At 44.6% G+C, this 12,762-nt stretch overlaps 1 protein-coding gene across 2 annotated transcripts in view; it reads left to right on the top strand.

Annotated features, from left to right (window-relative positions):
• The window catches only part of TMEFF2 (transmembrane protein with EGF like and two follistatin like domains 2), a 130,941-nt gene that overhangs the window by 89,371 nt on the left and 28,808 nt on the right, over nucleotides 1–12,762 (top strand). For both annotated transcript variants that reach the window (XM_082314580.1, XM_082314579.1), the window contains exons 6-7: nucleotides 8,566–8,714; nucleotides 9,885–9,944. In XM_082314580.1, the coding sequence (XP_082170706.1) occupies nucleotides 8,566–8,714; nucleotides 9,885–9,944 (209 nt within the window). The remainder of the gene's footprint in view (nucleotides 1–8,565; nucleotides 8,715–9,884; nucleotides 9,945–12,762) is intronic.

The raw sequence follows: 12,762 nt of genomic DNA, 5'->3' as shown, positions 1-12,762 counted from the left end.
AGTTGCAGTGTCTTGCACAGCAGATTAAAGCAGTTTCCATGAGCTGCAGTCTCCAGGATGAAGCCTTGAAAACTGGGACCAGCTCCTCACCAAGCTGGTCCGGCTCCGGGAAGGAGCCAGCACCCAGGCAGCTCTCCTCACAGCTGTAAGGCGAGGTGCCTCCAGGACTGGTCCATGAAACCATTTTGAAACAACCTCTGTGACCTGTCATAACAAATGTGCTCTGAAAAATCCATACATATTTTTAAGCCTTGCCAGTCACTCCGTGCTATTAAGCAGCAGCAGCATGGCAGCTGTACGGCAATTGCCCTAGCTCCTGGCTCTGCACTCCAGCTAGACTCCCAGATTATGTTGCATTTGGTATGCAAGGAAGGGCAGCAATAAATATATTCACCACTTTAGAGCATTTTAGCTTGACATATGTCCAGTAACCAATATTTTGGTCTCTTGCAGTCCAAAAAAAAAAAAAAAATCACCTGATTATTCAGCGCTTCCTTCTGTTATGGTGCTTTGGGGTCCTTCAAATCATTTTCATTATGCACTACATAATAATAAAAATCTCTATGCAGTATGCTGATAATTCCGTGCATGGTCTCTGTGATTTCTAATTGTTTGAATAACAGGATGCTATTGAAATGCCATGCAGAAACATTGCATCACCCTGAGGGAATCAAGCTTTTCTTCTTTTACGCCTGGTGAAGATAAACATTTGAAGAGGCGAAATAGGTAAAATATCCCAGGGAAGCCACTCTGAAAAGTAGATGTGCTAAAGCCCTTAGTGCAGAAGCTGGGCTGCAAAGGACAAAAAGGAAAAATAAGTTAGATAAATAAATAAATAAATAAATAAATAATAAAGAACATTGAATGGAAGGCACTCAAAATAAGCTGTGCTTTTTCTTCTCTTGTGATCTTAAAGCAGAAGAGCAGCACTAGCAGACCCCGGAAAGAAATATCGCATGCTATTTTTGTGCTGCCGTTATAAAATATGTATTGTTTATTGTTCTGCACTGCAGCTGAAGTTTTGCATCAGCCTCAAAAATACAGCAAAGTTTGTTTTGAAGGAGACACGCAGCGTCTCTATTCTTTAAGCCTCTTAATGATGTTCTTAAGAGTGCGGTGATAAGATTTCAGTCTCCTGGCAAGCACAGGCAGGTTGTAGGGTATGATTCATAGAAAGTGTAAAAAATTGTGTGCCTGTGTGCATTAAGGATATATTTTATATCTACTATTTTTTATATATATACATATATATATATATGTCTGTGTACCTGATGTTCAGCTGTATGTGAAACCAGGCAGTTTTGTCTCCTGGCTGGAGGCATCTTTTGGTGCCGTCCTCTTGGGCTGTTCCCCACAAGCTGCAGAGACCGCTGTAGCGTACCTGAGCTTGGCCAAGCTACCCAAAGTCCCTGGTGACTCTCTGTTGAGGGTGCCAGGACTTTACACTAAAATTTACCTCTCTGTAAAATGGGTATAATAGCACCAAGTCATTGCTGCCATAGGACTGTATGAGATTACTGTAAAACTTAATGGAGTACTTGTAAACGGGTTGAGGGTCAGAGAAGGAAGCTGGTATTTATGTAGTCCTTTTGAGTCTGATGTCGAAAAGAAGGTGCGTGCAAGCCCCCTGCAGCAATACAATTTAGCTGCCTGTATGTGCGGGCAGCTTTGAGGATGACTGATGTGGTGCGGAGGTGGGTAGCAGAGGTGACCTGTCGCTGCTCCCCAGTAAAGGCGTATCACAGGCAGTGTGTTTTAACAAGGCGCAATGCAGCAGCACACAGACGGTCTGAACAGGCTAGCTGAGCTCCCGGAGGCAGCGGATGCGTGTGAGCACAGGTCTGCCCAGTCTGGTTAACCTTGCCAGTCCCTGCTTAGAGCTAGTTCAAGTATCTCTGCGTGGCGTTGTGTTGAGACATATTAAACATACCCAAAGCTGCCTGGGTAAACGAGCACTCCCACCAGCCTCCTGACACACGGCTGAACCACGGTACAATGCGTGTTCGAATGTTGAGGCGTAATGTTAAGCCTGGCTTCATTTCAACTTGCCTGCTGGTAATGTCAACAAAGGTGCCCTGTGTACCAGAAAGAAAAACCTTGCAGGAATCCAAATGATAGAGAAGGCATTTGGGACTGTTTGCCAGGCTCTTTATGCAGGCATATACTGCCAGGTTAGCTTTAAATGGGCATTTAATGTCCTACTTGGAGGGGCAGGGGGCTTGGAGAGGACTGTATTGACATCCAACCAGAAATTTTGAGTTTCTGATCATTGTTTTCTAGTCAGAACAGAGGAAGATAAGAAATGTCTCCGGTGGAAATATCATAAATGTACAACAACCGTGTTTTTATTTATACACTGTTTTATGGCAAAGGGAAGGCTTTGGGCTTTTTTATGCTGCAAAATGTTGTTGGTTTTTTCCTTGCTTTTTTATTTTTGCCTGGAGAAAATATACGACATGTTTAAAATGATTGCAGAATGGAACATCACTTTCCCTGTAAAATAGTGCTCACTGAGACATGGTGGGATCTCACACTTGACCAAATTAGCATATGCGCTCAAATATCAGAGCTCTGACTAGTAAAAATAACACTAGATTTGCATTTTCACATTTTTAGCTCTCGCTTCCCTGTCTGTTTGGTTTTATGCCTTTTTTCTTGACTGACAATTCTCTTTGTGGCAGATTTATTGCTGTTCTGCTGTTTGGACCCTGTAATCAACTAGACACTTGGCTGAAGACGTTAGTCATTTCATTAAGTACTTTTTTGCAGATATCTCAGACACAATTTTCTGTTGCTCTGGTTCCAAAAAGCAAATGACCCATGGCCAGCAAAGTCTGAATATGAATCTTTAATAAACAGAGGCAGTACCAACAATGCTCTCAGGTTTCCAAACTGCAGAGGGCTAATTAAAAGATGTTGAATAGGGAAGAACTGCCATTGCCATCTCGCTCTGACAAAAATGTGCCTGCATCTGTTCCCAGTAAAACCGCTCTTTTAGAAGCATTGTCTCATTTATCCTCCTTCCTTCCCATCAGAGCTACATACGAAACCTTCCTCGTGCTACACGCAGATATTGCATAGTAATTTTTTTTAGATTGTTTTTCAGTACTACGTTGCTGAAAACAAAGACTGAATAGTTGTCTTAGGAGTAGAGATAAAGCATGGAGTGGGGTTCTTTTTATCATCACTGTGTCACTAATGATTATACTTTATTCATGAACTAAGGAAATATAATTATAGCATTCCCCTACACTTTATGGGCAAAGAACCATTCTTTCGTTTTATTGAGACGCCTCCTTAAAACTCTGTTCCTCCCTCCAGGGACAGTCCTTCATAGCCATGAATCCTATCTTCAGTGGCATGCTCTCTGCAGGCAAAGGTACTCTCTGCGCCCAGAAAACAATACCATATGTTATTTGCAGAAGAGTGGAGAGTTAGGAGCCTGTGCGCTCACCGGTGTACTCACCCGTGCCTGGTTTATTGACCCCATTAATTTTTACAGAGACTGATTCAACAGGCCAAGTTGGCTGCTCCAACTTGGCCAAGCGTCCTGGCGCAGCACATTGCCATCACTGCCGGGACGCAGACCTCTCTGAGGTCTGGGCAGCTTTTTTTTCATGGTGAAGGTCTGTACGGGAAATAACTACCGGTCTACTTCTGCACTCTTCTCTCATTTCCCTGCGAAGAGAAGCGTGTTACGCAGGTGAAATAGTGACAACCACTCCCAAAATGCACACGGGTTCCCCTGTGCTGTTTAGTACATTTATTGCAGTTACTGCCTTGACAGAAGCTCAGAGACAGAAGTGCAGCGACTTGCACCCTACAAGTCAGTAGTGAGGCACAAGGAGGTGCCTGCCAGCATCTTGCCTGCCACAGGCTTAGTTCAGCTCTGCCAGCTCTCCCATGGGCAGCCTCGTGGGCTTCTCCAGCGTGTTAGCCAATATCGCCTCTGTCTGCAGAGACCTTCCAGTTCTGCCTTGACGTGATGTTCTCATCAGAGGGTCCGGCAATGTCACCAAGCTGTGCTGCAGGATGCGCCTGGGGGAGTTAGCCGAAAATCCCCCAAGGAGGTGCCCAGGTTTCCCTGTTGTCTTTTTAGTCTGTTCTGATTTTTTTGCTTTTGTGATCACCAAAATAACTAAGTGGATTGCTGGATGTTCAGCTCCTCCAAGATTTTCATCATATGAAATGAAATGGAACAAAATAAAGCATATAAAAGAAGTGGAATTCATCAGAGACTATCACAATGACCTGGAAGAGTAGACATAAGAAAGTGAGCCTTGTTTAATGATTGTTTACAGTGACAGCCCAAATTTTAATCAATTAATCTATAAGCCCATTACGTGAAAGATGTGATGTGCCTGTGGGACAGCATTCAGTATTTCTTCCTTTCTCAGGGGAGCTGCAGGGTATCGGCTGACATCTTGGAAGCACTCCTTCCTCACAGATGCTTTTAAAGCTGCTTTTCTGACTGCAGAAGTCATAGTTAAGCCTTACACATGTATTTTGTGTATGCTCTTGGGTACAGTTTCATCCTGTGACCCCCCAGGAGACCTCATTGACCTTCTCACAGCTTCTTGAGCCTGAGGAAAGCTCAGTCAGCCTTTATATTGCCAAGCTTTCTTCAGCGCTACACTCAGGAACACAGAAACCAAATAGATTTATTGATATAACTATAATCAGAAGTCATAGCCAGGATGATAAAATGGTCAAATGGTCAAATTACTTAAAATTAGAGGCGTACTCAAGTGCCTCGGGGACTGAGGAGCTGCAGGCAGGCAGCCGACCTGACGGTCAGCCCTGTAGCAGTGGGATGTGTGTTTCCAGCCCCACGCAGGCAGAGAGACCTGGGGGGACCCCACGACCAGTACAGCCAACAACTGAAAGAGATGAGGCCACTCCAATTTTGTCACTTGCGAAAGAACAAGAAGGTAACAGGGCAGAGCCTGGACATGGCCAGGTTGCAGGCTGAGTGTGAGAGGGGAAGCGCTGGTGCTGGGTGCTAGCTAGCAGCAGGATGGGATGTCTGGGCATGACAAGTGTTGGGGCGAGTCTCTCTTTGGGGTAGGGGAGTCCCACAGGATCTCAAGTCTTGAACACCATTAGGACTCTCACCTAACGTACGCCCTTGGGTCCAAGTGGGGATGTCACAGTTTGGTTCTGCTTGTTTAACAGGAGGCAGTCCCACTTCAGCATTTTATAATGCTTCAAGAAGTGAAGGCACCTTCACCTATGGCTATAGGATTTCATTTAATCAAATACATCAAGTACTGTTCATTTTGTATGTATTACATTGCCAGTGGATCCTGCTTAAGGATGATGTATGTTCTATGGCCACGTGTGCCTGGGCATGCACGTTTGGAGTAAATGCCCCGCCTTCTCCTCTGTAATTTACTCTTCTGGACTTCAGGGGCATGGTTGAAATAGCAGACTGCTTATTCCTCTAGTTTGAAAAAATGTGTTTGAATATGTCATTTTCCCTGATAAGAGAGCACTATAAATTAAACAGAGTCAGCAACCCAGGTACATTAATCTTCCCGATGCAATCCTACCTTTAACATTTCCTGACATATATTTGATGTTGACTTAATTGTGCAGCCTTAAAGTAGGATTTGAGTATATAAGTGCAAAAGCAGTAAGAAACTGCAGATGGAAGCTAGAAGCTGTCCACTGAAAACTGTGCAAGGGGTGGATGATGCACAGATCCTTGCAGCAAGGAGATGGGGGTGACAAGTTTATTGTAGTGGCTTTTTACTGCCCATCTAGTCAACCCTGAAAATCAGGCTTCACACAGGAGATCCTATAAGACTTGAGCATATAGCGTCATCCCGAGGTTGTCCCTTTCTGCTCTCCTTGCGCACAAGCAATCCGCCATCAGCACAAGTAGCGCGTGGTTCATGGTGCTCGTATGGTGCACCCTCTTAATGCAGGGTGCGGCTACAGAGATCTCGCTTGGAAAGAAAGGCTGGTCTTGCCGTTAAGATTTTAGAATGGAGTTGAGAAAAATCTTGGTTCTCTTCTCACTTTTACTGAAGGAGGTCAGAAAAGTCATTTTGGAACTTTGTTTTTTTGGAAGGTATCAAAAGATGCAAATAAATGCCTAATGGGCTCTGAAATGGCCTTTGAAATCAGTGGGAGATAGGTCTCTGAGATTTCAGAAATCCCACACAAAGTGTTTGCATGCATCTTTAAGCATCTAAACGCCTTTAAAAATATGTCTCTTAAGTGCCTAACTATGAGCATAGGTTCCTATGTCCCCTAGGCATTTTTGAAATTGCATCCGAAGTTGCACAGACTTCCCCAAAAGAGCACCCTTTTGTTTTAATTTTCTTACTGACTTAATTTTCTCTTGACTTGAGACATAATATATATTAACCTACACTCATTTTTTGTACTAAAATGTAGAGAATTGAAGCTGTTTCTGAGCTGTTTTATTACAAAAAAGGAGCATATGGCTGATTGTGTCCCATCTGAAATGCAAATGGTGGAGCTACGTGGAAAGAATTACTATTACTTGAGCAGTAAATGTTTCCTAATGAAGTGAGTTTGACTAAGGTGGGAAACTGGAAACGGCTGCGGGAAGAAATGACGACGGTTAATATTTCAGTGGAGCAGAACATTCCTATTCCGCTGATAAGGAGGTTCTTAGGAAATTGACTGGATTTTTTTCTTATATTCTGTATGTTCATCAGTGTGGGGAAGTTGTTATACAGGGAGCCAGACTCTTTTCTTCTGCTAGTTATGAAATCATGTAATTTAATTTATAACCAGAGCTTTTCACCTTTGGCATCTTTTTGCACTGACGTTTTCTGTATTTTGTGAACGTTTTGGGGAAAATAGATCTACCCAATGTAAAGAAAGTCTAAAAGAAGACGAGTACTGGTTCCACTGATTTTCATCACCCCGGGCACGTTTGCAGAGGCCAGAGGCCAAAGGGAGTGATGGAGAAATCTAACCCACGCTTGTCTAATTCCCTATGCTTCCTCTTTCCACCGAAGTTTTTCTCTTGCGTATATCCCTCTACACTTCCAGTGGTTGAAGGTGTCCAGATGCTTGCTGTGAATGGGAGGTGAACTGACTTTTAAACACTTTCTTAAATCAAGCAGCAAGGCTAGAGGCTGACATTCCCATTACTTAACTTTCCAAAGGGAGAGCTGTGGAGTCGGTGCTGTGAGGTTCAGTGCAACCAGTGGGCTGGAGATAGAGCATTGGTTGCATTACTTTGCCTTAAATGTCAGAAGGAGCCAAGGAAGAGTTTAGATAGCAGCATGTGCACAATTACGTGCTCAGAAGAGCTGAAGCAGCTGCCAGGTTAGACCTCTGGCTTTGTCCCCGAGCAGGATTGCATCAGTGTTAATGTAAGTGTTGCTGAGGCTGAGCTGTCTGTTGCATGGCACAGTCGGCAGGGATGGAAGATTAGCATGCCTTTCCCTTGCTGATGCCCAAGGGTGTCTGACATCGCTAATGATAATGAAATAGGAGAAACCTAAAGAAGAAAGACCGCAGCCTGCTGGTGATAAAAGTAATTAGGCTTGTCCATCTTCTGAGCAATGGCGAGGCTTGCTGGGGTCAAGACGTGTCCACATTAGTGTGTTCATTCAGATCCGGACCAGCCTTTTTAAGTGAATCCCCCGCTGTGCTTTGGTTCATGTCTCAGGGCAGCTCAGGAGCTCACAAGCTGGGTCATGGTGGCTCTGGAGATGCCTGTAAGCCCCCCGAGGACAGGGCTGCCGCTGCCCTGCCCGCGCTTGCCCACGCTCTGGTCTTGGCCATGGGATCCTTCTCCCCGCGCAGAGCACATGGCCAGGTTGGGAGTGGGCACTGACCTCCTGGGTGACACCTGGGTAAGGCTTTTTGGTTGCCAAGTTATTCAAATGCTTCAGAAAGTGCTTGTGCACAAAGTCTCTCCTAGAATCAGCATTCCCCTTGTTTTAATACTGAGTAGGCCCACCGCATCCAGGAGCCAGGGGAGATCCCACCACCCCTAGGCACAGAGCAGAGTGCAGTTGCATTGCTAGTGTGAGTCTCAGTCTTGGCAGGTGGTTTTATCCCAGCAGGGTGAGATGAGGCTTCAGCATCACATCTTTTATTATGATCAGAGTGCCTATAGGTGCTGTAGCTATTATCAGAATTAAATAATAAATCAATATAAAACCACACTTACGCAGTGTTACATACAATGGGCAGCACCTCAACAGAGGTGAATTTTGTGGCTTCTTTAATTGCAAGAGGGCACAGCAGCTTGAATTATCTGCATATCTGCTTGGGTGTTCTTTGATTTACAAGAAATTACAAGTGGTAATGCTGTGGCATAGTTTTCCATGTATGACACTCTTTTTTTATCGTTCCTTTTGCTTGCTTTTCTGTCTCTTCCCTCTCCCTGCATTTCATTTCCATCCAGAAATACAAATGACCTCTTGACAGAACTTTCCACTTTCATTCTGTTGATTTGCATTGTGCAGTCAGGAAAATGCAAACACTTTTATGTCTGAGATGTATTTATGATGTCATGAAAAAACTTTCTCATATTAGCCTCTTCTTTTTTCTCTTTCTTTATCATTTCAGGTGTGTGTGCAACATTGACTGTTCTCAAACGAACTTCAATCCTCTTTGTGCTTCCGATGGGAAATCTTATGATAATGCATGTCAAATCAAAGAGGCATCATGCCAGAAACAGGAGAAAATTGAAGTCATGTCTTTGGGTCGATGTCAAGGTAACTCTCATAACAAAACTCATTTCAAAGAATGTTTTCAATTTTTGTTCCGGAAAAAAAAAGAACCAGGGCTGGCTTATTTGGCACTTCTTACATTTCCATTAGACTCCTGTAATTTATGTTGTAGAGCGCAGGCTGCGGGAGGGGGCAGAGCTCTCCGTGGTACAGATGCCAAGCGAGGTGCGAGGAGTGATGTGTGTAACCCTTCCCACACCCTGCCCGTAGTGGCCAGGGACTGTCCAGCCCTGCACTGGCGTCAAAATCAGGCACCTGGATTTTGCCCAGAGCGGCTTGCCCAGAGCTCTGCCCTCTGGGTAGGAGTCGGAGCAGGACAAGCAGGAGAGCCCCTCGGATACATTTTGCCACCAGGATGGATCCTCTGTTGCTCCCTTAACTGCAGCAGCATGAAGCAGTCTCGGGAGGCCAAAGACGTGCTCCCAGACGTGGTGCTGGTGCTCGTTTCTCACGTGACCTGCGCTGGGCCCACAAGATGCCAAAGGTGCCTGGAAGGAAATTTTGCCAATAGCAGCTCAAGACTCTCTGTGTTTCTCCATGAATGCCATGCTCTCTGTGCCCAGCTCATGGGCTACTACATCACCTGTAACGCTTGAGTTGACTTTAAAAACTCTATTTTGTTCTAAAATAAAAATGAAGAAAATTTGCCTTTAAATAGCTCCCATAAATAAAGCGTCTACTGAGGCTCAGACTCTTAATAGCTTTTTTCCCCTTAGCTTCTGACCTATAAATCCTCAGTACCTCTAAGGCCATACTATACAGGTGTATTAAGCACATTCTAGTTTATTTCTATCTCTTTAAAGTTAACCACCCTATGTGGCAGTTCATTTCAGGGTACATATTAAAACTCCCCAATTACTTCAAATAGAGCAGAAATAACAACTCCTGCTTCATACTGATATATTTATCCCAGCTGCAATCTGTTATCACATATTGTTAGAAAAAAATGTGTTTTCTTAATGGAAGATGTTTCATGTTTCCTTCCAAAAAGCCGGATCCTGCTGTTTTCACCGGGCAGGCCCAGGGGAGCCTTGCAGCCAGCAGCGATGCCGTGCATGCAAGCGAAGCTGCGTTTGCCTGGGCACTGGCTGCTGGGGCATAGTCTGTATCAAGTACAGGCTCCCCAAGCAACTCAACATATTTCTTTTCACACAGATAATACTACAACGACTACAAAATCAGAAGATGGGCATTACGCAAGAACAGATTATGCAGGTATGGTTCCTATTCTGTGAGAATCACAATTCACAGGAACTGTCTAAGTCTCTTTTCTCCTCCGTTTGCTAAGATGAGGTGTCCTCATCTTCAAGTATGGTTTTCTTGGTTTACTTTAAGAAAACACTCTCTTTGCATTACTCATTCTTTTGCTAGAAACTCCCTTTCTTCTTAATAAATGGGCTTCTTCCATTTTTGTCAATGTGCAGATATTCTAGCCATAAAACACCTGTTCTGATAGTGGAAATAAGTATTGTAAACTATTTGCCAGAATTAGCAGACATTATTGAAAATTATTGAATCAGTGCACTAGATTATGCATATTTTTGCCACAATATACAGGTTTAAGAAAGTGAAAATCCAGAGCATAGCACAGCTGTGATACCGTGAAACATTGCCATAATAGATAATATTACCTGTCGGTGTTTAACTATGAAGTTAATAAGGTTCTTAAAATGTTTTTTTTAAGTGATAAATGGGTTTAATTTATTTAGAAGCTACAATAAAATATAATGGCTGAATAGCCTTATGCGGCATTTGAAATTAAAAGCATGTAAATACTAGCGAGGTTTGGGAGGCATTTTTTGCACCCTTTGCCTGCGAGGATTGGTTTAGAAATTGAATGTGTGTGTGCGCGCGCACGTGCATGCAAATATTCACAGCTCACACTGAGAATTCAAGCCTTTGGGAAGGTATTGTGAAAATGGGTCAGGTGATGCACTCGTTGCTTAAGTTTGTGATATTTTTGTGTTTTGAAAGTATTTAGAGAGAGTAGGTGCAGATCGCTGGGTTTACCTGAGCAGCTTGCTGCATGGCTTAGGTGAAAGCCAGCTGGTGGTTTCACAGGTCTTAACATTTCTTACCGGGAGAGTCCTCTGACACGAGTTAATTTGGCTGGTCACCTCTTGTGAGGGCGCTTTGTGCATGACATCCCTGCGGTAATAGGGTACCCAGCCATTAGAAATGATTGTCTGTTCCTACTTAAAAATGGTGCGTGATGATTAAAACACAGAGCTATGAATAAATGATGTCTCGGTGAGGCAGAGGAGTGCTCGGTGTTGAGGGGGGCTGCAGCACGAAGCAGTGAGGGTAGAAATTTCTATGGGAAGTAAATGCTGGGATTAATTTCCAAAAGATCAAAGATGAGCCATGGTCCAGATATTTCCTGCTGCCAAGGAGCCCTTCCATGGGTGAAGAGGGAGTCATGCAAAGAGAGCAAAGTCTTCAGTCTCTTCCCCCAAAAGCCTTGATTACTCTCAGCTTTTTTCTGGGAGGCAGCAGTCAGTTTTCTTAAAAGGCTGGAAGGGCTGAGGTTGTATCCTGCCGTGGGCAGGAGATATGGCCATGTAGGCCAAAATGATTTATTTTAAGTGAGAAATAAGGGCAAGTAATACTGTCGTGTTAAATCCTTTACCTTCTTTGCTGGAGAATTGAGGAGAGCACTGGCATCCCCAAGTCAAAATGAAGGCCTGCAGCCCCTTTTTAAATGTTGTGCAACCTGTCCTACTCTGCTGCTGTCTGGTGGTTTAGCTTTCAGGATGGCAGTGACCCACATCACCTAGGGAGGAGACAACACATTTAAGTGTGAAGCAACTGAGTTGTAACCAGAAGGGAGGAAAGGCAGGTTGAGGATTAGGGAGGAGGAGGAGATCACAGTGATGACAAGAGAAAGCCAAGTCATGGGTCACAGAGGAAGAGGCGCACAGAAGGCACCTTCAGCTCAAGTGGGCAGGAAGAAGAGAACAGCTCTTGCTTAGGAGAGAGATGATACTTCAGCCCACGCTTGAAAGGAGAGATGGTGGGTAGAAGAAAATTGATTGCAGCAAAATGTTGTCAGGGGTTGGGAGTCAAGCAGGGAACAGAGGAGGAAACTGGGTTACTGGGCAGGGAGGAGGGTAAGAGCTACGGCACAGAGGAGCGGGTCTGTAGTGGCGGTGGTCTCCGAGTGCCGAGAGGTCAGAAGGAGCGGGGAAACAGATGGTCCAGCGAGAGGTGACGGGGGCCTGTGGAGAGGAGACAGGGCATCTCACTCCCCTAGAGCCATGGGAGGGATGGAGACATCCTGAATCATCAGTGAGGTCCAGTAGGTACCTCTTTGGCACAGAAAGGCACCATCATTGCACCTTAGCAAGCAGCTCCTTGAGGCTTCTGGTGTGGCGCAGGCCCCAGTGGGCTTCTTGAGGACAACAACTGTGTCCCCTGGGTGGGTCTCATCAGGTACCATCAACAGTCACTTTCACCAGCCGATGTTTTCTTTTTGTGTGCCTAACTATTATTCGTGCTTAAATTTCATTTTTACATACGGTGACAGCATGTAGGGTGCAAGCTGCAAGTTCATGCAGGGCAATCCACATGTCTCCAGTGTCCCCAAATGTTTGTGGCATAACCCTGCCAGGAGACCCTAGGGGAAAGGGACTGCTGTATCAAAAAGCTGTAACAACTCCAGCCTTTCAGAAATAGTTGGTGAAAAAGAAAACAGCAGTATAAAACTGAGGCTCAGTGAACATTCAGGCTTCAGCGTTTGCCAGGCAGGAAGCTCCATGCCATCCTCATGTTCTTTCAAGTGCAGAAACATTTGATGATGGCTATTATAGGAATGTGGTATGTACTACTTTTTTCCCACCTTCGTATCTCCTCGGAAGGGAAATGCTGCCCTGACCATGGGGAGCTTTGTGTGAAAAAGGAGCAGTTCCTCAGCTGTTGTGTCTCTGAAGCAATTTCCCCGAGCCTGCGCCTTTCCAGAGAATACCTTTGTTCTCTACCATTTAATAGCACTAAAAATCTCTGAGACCGTGAGCACTATACGCTTTTAAAAACA

This window comes from Platalea leucorodia (genome assembly GCF_965183815.1).
Source record: "Platalea leucorodia genome assembly, chromosome: 5".
Taxonomy (NCBI): Eukaryota; Metazoa; Chordata; class Aves; order Pelecaniformes; family Threskiornithidae; genus Platalea; species Platalea leucorodia.
This window is presented reverse-complemented; position numbering and strand designations above follow the sequence as displayed.